This window comes from Telmatherina bonti (assembly GCF_933228915.1).
Source record: "Telmatherina bonti genome assembly, chromosome: 6".
NCBI classification, from domain to species: Eukaryota; Metazoa; Chordata; class Actinopteri; order Atheriniformes; family Telmatherinidae; genus Telmatherina; species Telmatherina bonti.
Window position 1 is genome coordinate 39939076 of NC_136624.1, and position 13674 is coordinate 39952749.

The 13674-nt window shown below is 41.5% G+C and overlaps 1 protein-coding gene across 1 annotated transcript; it reads left to right on the forward strand.

Annotated features, from left to right (window-relative positions):
* Positions 1 to 202: 202 nt before the first annotated feature.
* On the forward strand, positions 203 to 13404 carry stimate (STIM activating enhance). Its single transcript, XM_079242213.1, has 8 exons — positions 203 to 1037; positions 3481 to 3529; positions 3628 to 3723; positions 3829 to 3950; positions 4390 to 4502; positions 7653 to 7730; positions 8238 to 8381; positions 11913 to 13404. The coding sequence occupies exons 1-8, from the start codon at positions 836 to 838 to the stop codon at positions 12024 to 12026; spliced, it is 918 nt and encodes a 305-aa protein (XP_079098339.1). The 5' UTR covers positions 203 to 835; the 3' UTR covers positions 12027 to 13404.
* Positions 13405 to 13674: the final 270 nt, after the last annotated feature.

Genomic DNA, 13674 nt, shown 5'->3' on the forward strand with positions numbered 1-13674 from the left:
ACTTATTTGTTGTTTGAAGATGATTTCTGCTATTTAAGAAGAGCGCTGCAATAAAGACAATGAGCCGAGCAGTTTGCGGCCTACATTTCCCAGCATGCAGTTCGCGGCGACGCCGCGGTCACGTGACCCACCTCCTGTCAACATGAGTGGGCACTGCTGGGCAAGGAAGCTGCTGGGGATGCCGGAGCCGATATCTGCCACTTATGTTCATTAGATTTGTCATTTTTCAATAAATTTGCAGCTTTTTGTGGCGACATAAGGGACTGGTGCGCGTGTCGTTTTGTTTTTAGCGTGAGAAAACATGAAAGTTTGCTCGCGCAGCTAGCTTTAGCCTAATGCTACCGGGCTGTTAGCTTCTCAGCGGCTGCACCTCCTGAATGTTGAATGTTTGGAAAGAGAATGTCTCGTTAAAAGCTGACCTGTAATGTAAATTAGTTTAAATTAGTCTAAACTCTGGTTCTAGGTTTTTAAATGGCAACTATGCCACGGTTAGCCGGTGTTTAGTTCGTGTTAGCACGCAGGTCAGAGGGCTCCAGGTCCGGGCAGGGCATGCTGTCCGCTTCAGGGAGCTTTTAAACCAGCTGTGGATGTTTTTGTTTGTTTAGATGTAGCTCAGTTCTGAACGACCTTACTGGAGATACTTAAAACGTCGTGCCTTCTGTGAAGATAAGGCAGCCATGGCTGTTGGGATGTGTGGAGCAGGAGAATGACTTCCAGAAGATGCCTCCTTTCCCTGCAGATTCTCCTGCTTAACACACCGACAAGCTGACCAGCATCTGCAGAACCAACCGGACTGTGAGAAGACCCTGCTTTGGTTGGAACAGTGTCCTGGTGCATGTTGCCCATGGCTGCAGTAAGTGGAGGCAACCTGCTGGGAGAGGCAGCTCCAGCTGGAGCATCTGTCTCCAACACTTCGGCGTCCTCCAGCCCGACGACAGCTCCTGATAACCGGGGCTGTGAGAACGGCGCCTTGATGGACTCCTTTGGGATCTTCCTTCAGGGTCTTCTGGCTGTGATGGCTTTCAGCACGCTGATGTGTGAGTAGGCACACTTCTTCCTCACTGAAAAATCACAAGGCACACCACAAACCAAAATGGTTTTTTTTTTTTTTTTTTTTTTTTTTAAGTCTATATTATTAATATAAAGTCCATCTTGTCAAAGCCTCTTACATGGAAATCAGATAAACACAAGAAGATGGAATTTTATCATCTTTCACTGAGGCCTGTTCGGATGAACACACAGCTGCTTTTTTAAACCAATCAGGTGAAATTGGGTAATTTCTCAGGGCACACCTGACAATCTCTCACACACACTCGTGTGCCATGGTACAGTGGTCGAAAAACACTGATCTAAAATATTGATTTGACCCAACAGTTGGTAGCACATGTAAAACTGAATGCTGCTCTGACTTGTTTCACTTGTCAGGAGTTTTTTGGTTGGTGAGGAGATTCTGGTTCTGCATTTCCAGGCTCATTTCAAACAACTCGGGATGCAAGATTATGGATTTTTGGTAGATGATCTGATATTTTACGACTCACTTGGCCACTGACTGGTACCAACATTGCAGAGATTATCTCATTTTCTCTGTTGTTAAATAAAATAGAGTAATATTCTGCGTACATTTTGCTATGCTGGCCTGTTTGCAAGTGAAGATGTCAAAAAAAGATGTAAATGATGTAATTTTTTAGTCTAGAAATGTGTATGATGTGTCAAATTGAATAACTATAGTTTTCACACAAAAACAAGTAAGATTTGTGCATCCTGTCTAAAACAAACTTTGAATATGTTCTCCCAGAGCCCGTTATTGTGCCTGTTAATTATAAGTATGATATATCTCTCACTACACTATGTCAGCGTGTAAGATAGCTTTTTTTAATCCATTTGTTAAATTGTAAGCAGAAGACTAGATAATTCTCTGGAAATTATTGCAAAAGGAGGAGCAGATGTTTGTCTTTTTTTGTCCCATTTTATACACCTCTGTATCTGCTTTCTTCTGATGTTTTTTGTCCCCCGTCTCCATACATTTCTGGTACCATGCACAAACCGAGTGACATGACGGTGAAAGTCATCCATAATTATTCCTGTAGTTTTGTTGACTGAGTTTTATCAAAGTTTGCTTCAGTCAACCACAGAACTCATTGTGCATTTCCTTATGAAAAAAAGAAGCTCTTTTTTTTTTTTTTACCTGAAATTCACCAATAAGATGTTATTTTAAACTTTGATAATCCCTGAGCATGTGGAAGAAATTAGATGAATACTGTATGTGTCATTGCTTATCTTGTATTATGGTTTTTAATCATAAATAGGCTTTATGGACACCCCGTACTTTAACAAAGTCTGACCAGTGACTAGTTTTCATAAAACCTCAAAGGAAGAAAAGTTTGTTCTGCACCACTTCAGCTTTGATAAGGAGGAACAAAAGTGTTGTAGGACTTTCTTCCTTCATGGAAAATTGTGTTTTTCTGGATATTGATGCATGTAAACTTACAGAATTTCCCTCTGTGCACATTCTAGATTTGCATTTTTAATTTAGCTCCTGTTACTTTGGTCAGATGCTTTATTTAGACGGATAAACTCTAAACGCAGCAGTCTCTCACTTGTGAGGAATGTTCAGTATTTAGAGGGACCAGGCCGAGGTTTCTGTTCGGAGGGAACAGGCCGAGGTTTCTGTTCGGAGGGAACAGGCCGAGGTTTCTGTTCGGAGGGACCAGGCCGAGGTTTCTGTTCGGAGGGACCAGGCCGAGGTTTCTGTTCGGAGGGACCAGGCCGAGGTTTCTGTTCGGAGGGACCAGGCCGAGGTTTCTGTTCGGAGGGACCAGGCCGAGGTTTCTGCCTGTAGTTTCGTCACATCCAGCTGTACATGGGGTGTGTGGGCCGTCTGAAGTCACACTTGTGGTGTGAGCAGAAACTGAGGTCATAAGTTTCTGGCATGAGAGCACAAAGCTCTCAGTTAATGTGTGGCCAAACTACATTTTCTATTCAATATTCAACAAATATTTCATGTTTGTTGTTTATGTTTTTAGTCCTTTACAAAATGTATATAATTTAAAAGCAAGGCGAGTGTCTAAAAACAAGTGGCTTTTGTGAAGAAAAGGGCCTCATTTGTGAGGGTCATCTCTCTGCTGTCAGAAGAGTCTTGTATTAAATCCCTCACATGTTTACATAAAGGAGTTTATGTAAAAAAAACAAAACAACCTCTTTTTAGCCCATCTGGTTCGTGCTTCATGAAAAGCACATTATCTTGTTTCCTGTTCGTTTTAATGTGAACTGAAATCAGTGTAAGGTGAACATTTTGCTGCTACGCCGTGAATGTTTCAGCAGAAAGTTTGACCTGCAGAATATGGTGATCAGTGACGAGTAACGTCTTGTTCTAGTGGAAGAACATGCGCTCTGTTGATGAAAGATGCAAGTACACATGTAGGAGATTGATGTTCAGTAACACCCCTCCATCTATGTGGCTTTTTTATGTCTTCCCTGCAGTAAAACGATTCAGGGAGCCCAAACATGAGAGAAGACCTTGGAAGATTTGGTAAGTCAACTGAGAAGACAATAAAACATTTCTGAACCAAGCAATCATGTTAATCTCAATGAACCTCCTTTAAAAGCAACCTATCTATGTCTTTACAGGTTCCTAGACACCTCAAAACAGGCCATTGGGATGCTTTTCATCCACTTTGCTAATGTCTACCTGTCCGACCTCACCGAGGAGGATCCCTGCTCGCTGTGAGTATCTGTCTGTTCACCTCAGAGACACAGAGAAAATGAAGATAAATCCGTCTGGTAGCTCCAACAGCATGTTTAGTCATGTCTGCTTTTCTTTGCCTGCAGATACCTCATTAACTTCCTGTTAGATGCCTCCCTGGGCATGTTGCTGATCTATGCAGGGGTGAAAGCCGTAAGCGTGATTGTAGAGTGGAGACAGTGGGACTCGCTTCGCTTTGGAGAGTACGGTGAGGGTCAGACACAGCGGAGCCAAAGTACTTGTGATGTCCAGTGGAGGGCAGTAGGTGACCTCTCCACTCCGACGCTGCTGCGTCATCTCCTGCATTAGAAAGTTGCTTTTTGTGCCATAAGTTATCCAATCCACTTTATTTATAAGCACATTTAAAAAAAAAACAGAACGTCTCCTAAGTGCTGCAGAGTCAAATATCACAAAATTAAAATAAAATAATATTATTAAAATAAGAACAGGTAAAAACTATTTGAAATAAATAAATACCCAATAAAATATCTAAAAAAAAAAAAAAGAAAAAAAGAACAAATAAGTGGCATATCTTTCACCAAATCAGTGATGATCTGCAGAGCTTGTCATGTTTATGAATATGTAAACATATTTCATTGTCATGTTTTATACTGTTATGTGTCGTGTGTGTGTGTGTGTGTGTGTAGGGGAGCCAGTGCAGTGCACAGCATGGCTGGGCCAGTGTATCCTCTACATCCTCATCATGATGTTTGAGAAAGTTCTCATCATGCTGGTCCTCCTCATCCCCCAGTGGAAGCAGGTAGGAAAAATAAGCAACACATAAAGTCACTGCCTGTTTTCTTCTTCTAGCAGAGATTGATACCAGCAGCTGAAGGTACTCTCCTGAGCTGTTATTTCATGGCTTTTTTATTATTACAGTGAATCTGGGACTGGGTTTCGCTCCCTCCTCTGCTTTTACATCTTGATTCACATGAAATTATTCAGCTGCTCTTGTTTTAGTGTGTTACTGTTGCAGAAGACGAGACGGGGAAGTGAATGAAGCGTTGTCTCACTGCTTTAAACATGTCAGAGACTTCTACCATTACATAACCACGAACAAACCGCCTGCAGTACAGAGCATTTAATGTTTAATGTTGCAAAAGACATGCGCTCAAACCCAGGCTGCGGCGCTGAGAGCGCTGAATCCTAACCGCTGGACCACCAGGGAGTGCTAGCATGAAGATTTTTATCCCGCCGGGACGGATTTCTGGTTTCTGGCAGTGGCTGAAGTGTCTCATCTCCCTGCTACTAACACTGATGGCCTTAAGAAGCGTTGCGAAGAGAATAACCCGAGAAACTCTCTGTAATCTGAAGAACGTTGACAGGAGATCCTGGGAGAGCTGTCCACGGACCTGTAGTCATTAAAATATTCATATTTTCTTAACATGTAATGCAAGGAAAAATGGATTTTTCCAGTGTAAATGACTGGTGTCCAGCAGAGCCTTGCGTTGGGGGTCCAATACAAATCTGGTGTGGGTGGTTTTAAGGTTGTTCTGAGCAGCTTTAAATAAACAGCAGGGCCTGAATTTGCTGGTTGATGATGAGTGCAACTGGGATTGGAAGCTAAATTAAGACCGGAGAATAGAAAAGAAGGGTAGACGAGATCAACTCTTGTTTAAACTTGACATGTTTATTTAGTATCTTTGCTGCTTTTTGGTGAGTTTACAGGTACAGCTCAGAAAATTTGAATATTATAAAAAAATTGTTCAGTATTTTTTGCCAATCATTTCAGAATGTGAAACGCAGATATTATATAGATTTATTACACAGAGTGAAATATTTCAACCATTCAAACCTTAAAATGCTGATAATTGTGGCTTGTAGATCATGAAAACCTAAACTGCAGTGTCTCAGAAAATTAGAATATTGTGAAAAACTTCAATCTTAGAAAGTCATGGTGTCACACTCTAATCAACTAATTAACTGAAAACACCTGCAAAGGTATCCCAAATCTTTAAATGGTCTCAGTCTGGGTCAGATGGCGACACAACCATGGGGAAGACTGCTGACCTGACAGATGTCCAGAAGACCATCATTGAGCCTCCACGAGGAGGGAAAGCCATAAAGGTCATTTCTAATAAAGCTGCTTGTCCACAGAGTGCTGGATCCAAACATATTAATGGAAAGCTGAGTGGAAGGAAAAGCTGCACCAGCAGAAGGCAGAACCGCCTGGAGAGGATTGTCAAGCAGCTTCCAGTCAAGACTCAAGAGCCGCTACGCACAGACGGATCCTAGACATGGACTACAGATGTCCCATTCCTCGTGTCGAGCCACTCCTGGACCAGAGACAAGGACAGAACCGTCTCACCTGGGCTAAGGAGGAAAAGGACTGGTTCTCAGATGGAAGCAGGTTCTGCATTTCATGTGGAAACCAAGGTCCCAGAGTCTGGAGGAAGAGTGGAGAGGCCCAGAATCCATGTTGCTGGAAGTCCAGAGTGAAGTTTCCAGTCAGTGATGGTTTGGGAGCCATGTCATCTGCTGGTGTTGCTCCACTGTGTTTTCTGAAGGTCACAGTCACCACAGCATCTAGCAGGACATTTTAGTGCTCTTCATTCTTCCTTCTGCTGACAAGCTTTATGGAGATGCAGATTTCATTTCCCAGCAGGACTTGGGATCTGCCTACACCGCCAAAGGTACCAAAAGCTGCTCCAATGATCACGGTGTTACTGTGCTGGATTGGCCAACAGACCCACCTGATCTGAACCCCGTAGAGAATCTGTGGGGGGGGGTTGTCAGGAGGAAGATGAGACACTGAACCCAACTATGTAGATGACCTGAAGGCTGCAAAGCAACCTGGGCTTCTATTACACCTGAGCAGCGCCACACGCTGATGAGTTCCATTGCCACGCTGCGTTCATGCAGTAATTCATGCAGAAGGAGGCCCAACCAGCTCAGCTCAACTCAACTTTATTTATATAGCACTTTCACACAGCGCCAGCTGCATCAAAGTGCTGAACAGTAAAGATATGCAGTGAGATTATAACAATAGAAGTTAAGGGAATACAAGATAAAACAATAAAAGCAAACAAAAGTAAAAGAAATTAAAAGAAAAACAATAAAGCAGTACATAAGAGAGAATAGAAAGTACTAAGGCATGGAAATGAACATACTGTTCAGAAGCCTGATATTTCTGTTTAAAATATACTTTTTTTTCATTGATCTTATGTAATATTCGAATTTTCCAAGACTGCATTTTGGGTTTTTAGTATCTATAAGCCACAATCATCAACATTTCAAGACATAAATGTTTGAAATATTTCACTCTGTGTAATGAATCTACATAGTATCTGGCCTTCACATTCTGACATGGGTGATGAAAAATATTGCACTGTTTCATAATATTCTAATTTTCTGAGATGTACATATATATTTATTTAGTCATTTGTAATATTATTACAAATATTTAAACAGTGCTTTTAAACTTGGTTTAGTCAGTGGGAGCAGGCGGTACTGGTCAGAGTTTTAGCAGGAGTGGGATCGAAAAAAAAGTCCCGTTCAGGACTCTAGTGTACAAGTCTGGTCTTCGAAGGCTGAAGTCCTGTAAGTTTTAGAGGTCTCCCTTCACATCAAATGACTCTACTCACCAGCTTGTCAAGTTCAGCCTAACCATGGTGACCCACCAATCTGATTCAGGTGTGCTGCAGCAGGAAACATCCAGAATAAAGTAGGGTACGCGTGCAGAACACAGTACGCGTGCAGAACACAGTACATGTACATACTGTGAACGGGTCATGGAGCTGATAAAGGCGTAAACAAGCTGCTGACTCTTCAGTTTGCTTCAGGCTGTAACACGATCGCTGTGCTTAGTGTAGTGCAGTTTGCATGCTGTATCATCCATTGTTTAATGTTGTCAGTGGATGCAGCTTTGTGTCCGCCACTTATTTTTGTTGTATGTTTGTCTGTGTCACAGCTGGCTCTCCTCAACCCCATAGAGAATCCTGAACTGGAACTGGCCATTGTCATGCTCATCGTTCCATTCTTCGTCAATGTAAGTCTGGTGTTCTTGTAGCCATTTTCTGCACACAAACACCAGAGACGCCAGGGCACGGCGGCCAGCTTCTTTCCCTCAAAGACATGACAGCAGGAGGATTTTCTGCTGGGGATGTGGTCTCCTGGCTGGACATGCCAGGGAGGAGGTGTGGGCTGTCAGCAGTGTGCAGGAAGCTGTACATGATGCAGAAATTGGTGGAAATTGCTCTGTCTTCACAGCACATTGAGGAAAAAGCAAATAAAGTTCTTTATTGTGTTGATGAATACTACAATAACTGTGACAGAGTAGAAAGAAGCACTTGGGTGCTCACATGCCACAAATCTCCAGAATGTCTTTTCCATAGCTCATTGATTAGCTTCTCCTACGAAACCCAGTTCTGTGATGACGTCCTGAATCACCCTCTTCTTCATATCATAGCCATTGTCTTGTGCATACACATACATTTTAAGAACTCTTACTGGTTTTGATTAATTGCCCTAATCTCATTGTCTGTGTTTGATTTAGGCCCTAATGTTCTGGGTGGTAGACAACTTCCTAATGAAAAAGCACAAGACAAAAGCAAAGCTTGAGGAGAGAGAGGAGGACTCACGTGGGAACAGCAAGGTGCGCTACAGAAGAGCTCTTTCCCACGATGACTCGGAATCAGAGGTAAGTCTTCTTGGAATTATGACATCGAAACAGACAGATAAAGGCTTCATTGAAGCAGGTGACTGAGTACAAATTGCCTCCATGTATTTATGTTTTTGCTATGAAACTGAATTACTACTAAAGCAGATTAGCCAGCTAAGTGGGACAACCAAGCACCAACCCTCCCGTTCCACAAAAGGTGTGTTGAAATTTTTGACATGACCACTCATGTCACTGCATGCAAAGAGAATCTGAGTTTAAATTTGCCTTCAAGTGCAGAGAAATACATCAGCATTGTTTATGCACCAGACACCAGGGGCCAGCATGTTTAAAACCACCATATGGGAGAGTTGAATTTCTTGTCAGTAAATGTAATTTTTAAGATTAAAAATCAGCACCACAGTTGTATTTTAATACAACATGGCTCAAACGAGTGCAGACCAAAGCTTCATGTCTGAAATTGTTTAATGAAATGAAAAATAATAAAAAATACTTTGAATTTCCCTTGGGGGATTAATAATCAATTAAGGCACCTAGTACAGTCATAACTCTGCTGGGACCGACAGGTAAGGTTCAGTCCTAAGGCCACCACCTGTCAGTCGACTTAACACTACAACAGATGTGAAAAAAATAATAGTGGCAATCCTGAGTTCGAATCCTGTGACATTTACCTGTGCTATGATGTGCGACTACTATTCCTCCACCCATGATCAGAAATCTGGAGTTTGTGACCATTAGCTGTTTGTTTGTTTTTTTGTCAGTGGTAAAAAAAAGACGCTAGCTTGAGGTTAGATGTTAGTATATCGCGGAAATAGTAGCTATACCATTAATGAGCATATATAAGCAGAGATCACCAGAATACGTGCATAATTTGTATAATTATTATGCACATAATGTTTATAATAATTTTAGAGAGAGAGAGAGAGAGAGGTGTGTGTATTTGTAATATAATAAAAATCTGCCTCTGGTCAATTCTTAGTTGTTGCTGGGCGGGACTTCAAAATACTGCAAAATGTAATGGGTTGACGGGCTCAAACCTTGGTTAATTCTTGGTTACAGACTGAAAGCTGATTGGCTATCACTACCAAGAATTACCAAGATTCACCTCGACCTACAGCTAGCGAGGGTCCTACACTTCGCTAAGTGTCTGACTGAGACACCGATAAGTAACTTTTAATTCAGTTTTTAAAGAGAAATCTTTTACTCATAAGGCAAATCAGTGTTCTTTCTAAGAAATACGATCCCAGATTTTTCATTTTCAGAGATAGTTTGGGTGGGCTAGCGGTACCGCAGATCGCGTTAATTCTTGGTAGTGAAGACCAATTATTTCTCGGCTTGCAACCAAGAATAGAGCCTGTCCACCAATCACCTCTCGCTTCAGTTCCGAAGTCCCGCCCAACCACAACCAAGAATTGACCAATCAGAGGACTTTATCTGTCATGGAGGAAAAAACTATATTTGATTAAAGTATAGAGAGAACTTAGTGGGGAGAAAAAAAAAGGTATTAAATATGTATGGCGATCTTCAGGTATGTTCGTGTATTCGTGGCGTTCTTTATTTCTTCGACAGGATTCGAACACGCGATCCCTTATTGGCAGATTTGTGGTAGTTTTACGCCGAAAACAGGCAATGTCGTCAAACTTGCGGTCTCCGGTCATGTCTGCACCGAGGTAAAGTTGGTTTGACGTTTGATATTCAACAGATATTCGAAGACCGCTGCGGTGAAATTTGCTGTCACAACCCCACGACAAAGCAGCTTAGGGTCGGCAATTCATTACGAGGAGACTGGGTGTTGGAATATAGATGGAAGGTGTGAAGTTGAGAAGACCGTTGCATCGTGCATCTTAACCCCACGACGAGGTGGCTTCGGGTCGGGAGACTGGGTGTCCGAATATCTTTTGAATATCAAACATCAAACTAACTTTACGTCGATCATGTCTGCGCAGTTCTCGTAGTTTTACGTCGACTACGATATATGTATTTTTATCTGAAAGGGGTATTTTAAAAAGCAACTATCTCTATTAATACTTTCTGGTCATTTACATGCGTTAGTCAGTTAACATCGCAGCGTGTTTCACTTAATGCTCCTCGGGGTCGTTCGCGTTACTGTGAGCTGTATGGTGTTGAGTGGTAGGCCTGCTCATGCATCTGCTATGCGAATGCCACAAGGGAGACAAGATTAGAAAAAAAAGTGGCACAGTGTCTATGGCTAGTCGTATGTATACAGTCTATGGTCGGATTTAACCAAACTGTGAATCTCACCACGCATCACATGACTTCATATGTAACGTATGCGGGCCAGTGGCGCAATGGATAACGCGTCTGACTACGGATCAGAAGATTCTAGGTTCGACTCCTGGCTGGCTCGTGTCAAACTATTTTTTTTTACATTCAAACTTTATCTTTTAATGTTAAATGTTCTTTAAAAAGATTTATGCCAGAGTTCAAACTGATGAGGAATAACAGTTTACAAGAGATCATGATTTCCAGCTTACTTCAGTCACTTTAGTCCATCTGGAATGAGTGTGAACCCAGAGAAGCCAGCAGCATTCTAGCTCAGCGGAGAAGTGTTCCCATTAGCCTGCTTACTCCATAGAGTCCAAAATTAAAAATATAATCACACCTTTTTCCATTCCCTCAATGGCTGTGTAGATTAATAATATAGCTTATTTTTTATTTTGTAGTTGTTAGAATTTTTATTTTAGATGATTTAGCTGGTTGCATTTATGTAAAAGAAATCAAGAAGCATTGATTTAGTAATTATGCCATCCACCACCATAGATACTCGGCATGTCGGAAAGACCAGTTAAAATAAGGGACATTGAGCTCTTCTCGTGGCTAACTGAAAATGTTTAATGATATTTGTGAGCTTTTATGGTGAACATGTTGGACCCACCGTTTTTAATGTCTTCATTGGGTTTAATCTTCTTATTAGCATGTTTTACATAGCTACGTTCAGTTAAGGGCATTTTTATTTATTTATGTTTTTATTTTCATACGCACACTGTTTTTACTGTGTGAAGTATTTTGTTTGCTTTGTGACACAAAAAGATTTTTATAAATAAAATGATTTTTGATGTTTTGAAAATCAAATAAGTTTAGGGAAATTAAAGTGATATTACTATTAATGAAACAAATTTCTCTTTTTTTCATTTTGCATTTAGCATTCATGCCACTGGCTCTCCAACCACCTGGCAAGGGTTGCCAGATTTAGGTCTCCCACAGCTGGAGCACAGCTGGTCACTTAAGATAACTTTGATTTAAATAAAAATGGAGTCAGAAAGGATTGTGACTGCTAGATAAGTAAAATAATAATAAATAACCATCTTTACGAACCTAAGTTATGGTGTTTTATAGGAAATAGAAATAAATAAGCTGAACTCTGAGAGTTACAATGTTGTGGGGAAATAAAGGGTCAAGTGTTTTGGAGCATGGTCCATACCAGAAGAAGGTTTAACTGTGAGGCATGACACACTGGCATCATTTTCATATGGAAACGTTAGAAAGTTTTTATAAAGTAAATATTTCTCTCTTCCCCTTCCTGTTTCTTAGATCCTTTTCTCAGCAGATGATGAAATGGATGAGTCCGATGAAGACGATATCCGCCGACTGACCGGTCTCAAGACGGTGAAGAAAAAGAAGCTTCGCATGGGGATCCCTGTTTGACCTGCGTGCCTCGCTTTACTGCTACGATCAGCCTCCTCTGGTAGCTCTCACCTCACAGGTCCGCGTACATTCCCTGTACCTTCCTCCGCTACCATTTCCTCCTCCGAACCTCTGAGAACAAGATGTTACACTGTCCTGAAATCCCACTTTGTCAACTCCTGAAGGATGACTCCAAAAAGCATGTCTGACCTGGAACTGTAACGTGCTTTTTGCAGTTAAACCATGATCTTTGTATGTTGCATGTAGACACAGCACTCATTGGATTACTGTTGTCTTAAAAACTGTCCCATCATGACAAGCATACTGGTAAAGCATAACCCATTATCTGTAGCATTATACTGTAATGTAAGCATCATAGGACACAGTTCATCCTGGTTTACTGGTCAAACTTAAGTCACAAACTGTGTGTACTGGTCTCAGACCAAGAGCACTTATCAGACGTTAGCGGCCAGATATCATGCCAGCGACTCCGCCTGCTACGTTTCACATAATAATGCTCTAAAGTACTCCATTTCATGTAAACTTTGTCCTTTTGTCTTCTCATGTCGATGTCCTGTGATATCTACTGTGTGTGCGTGTGTGTGTACATTTTGGACTGATGGAGGAGCATTTTGTCTCTGTAACGACGCAGCTCTAACACATTGCACACTTTACTACTGTAAATCTTGTCTGTAATTCTACTTTTGTCAAAGGGAACATGTTTATTCTTGCGATGATTTTTTTTGATGATTTTTGTCCTGACAGAAAGCAGATTTCTCTCCGCGGTGAGGACTGCAAACATCACGCTGCAGCGCCGAAACGTCCGCTCACCCGGCGTTGTCGGTCTGTAGACGCGAGGCAGCAGCCTCCATTCTTTAGTTGTAATGTTTTTGTTTTTTTCCTTTCCGATATTTTTGTTGCTTTCAGACCAAAAAGGTGACTATGCTTGTCCCCAAAGTGTTCTTCATTCCTTGGTTTAAACTGAGAGTTGATCTGGGAACCATTTCTTGCACAAGTTCCCGTGGATCACAGCTTTCATCCTTCCTTTTGTTTTGTGTGTGACTTTTGTTTGTTTTCCAGTGATGTGCCTGAGTGAGGTTACCAGCAGGAGTTTTGTTTGTTTCGGGTTTGCTAGGTTTTGTTTGGTTTGTCTGGTTTAAACCAGAGCTCTGGGTCTTCAGGCATGAAGCAACATTCAGCAGGCTCTGATGTTAAGAATGTGACTTGCTTAGACCTTTAAACGGTAAAACGTTGAGCGCAGACCAGACGGCTGAGGGGCAGGTGTCTCCGGTGTACATGTGCAGTATACCTGGTGCAGAGTGTGTATTATTGAAGCTGGTCCTGTTTGAAAGTAAACGGGGTGACATAAACTGTGACAAGTTCGGTGCTGGTCATGTTGGCAAGAAAAACACGGGGGGGGGGGACTTCAGCACCTTGCAGCAGTTGTAACTCAGCTCAACAAGGACAAACAGGGCTTGCTGCGTTTTGCAAGGTTTAAACTGCGAGATGATTTAAAAGAGCGGTGATGATGGTGAAGTAATCATTATAAATGATTTTCAAATAAAAAATGTGATACTAACATCTTCATGGATTCATTTTCTCTGTATATTCAGATGTTGTTTATTAACTGTATGTATAAAAACAATCTAAATATGACGTGAAAGAGTCC

What these genes read in the sequence shown, in the direction of transcription:
- stimate (XM_079242213.1), top strand. Translation starts at nt 836, where the DNA reads ATGTTGCCCATGGCTGCAGTAAGTGGAGGCAACCTGCTGGGAGAGGCA. An exon ending in GCTTCGCTTTGGAGAGTACG is followed by an intron (nt 3,951 to 4,389) that starts GTGAGGGTCAGA and finishes GTGTGTGTGTAG; the next exon opens with GGGAGCCAGTGCAGTGCACA. An exon ending in TCGTTCCATTCTTCGTCAAT is followed by an intron (nt 7,731 to 8,237) that starts GTAAGTCTGGTG and finishes TGTTTGATTTAG; the next exon opens with GCCCTAATGTTCTGGGTGGT.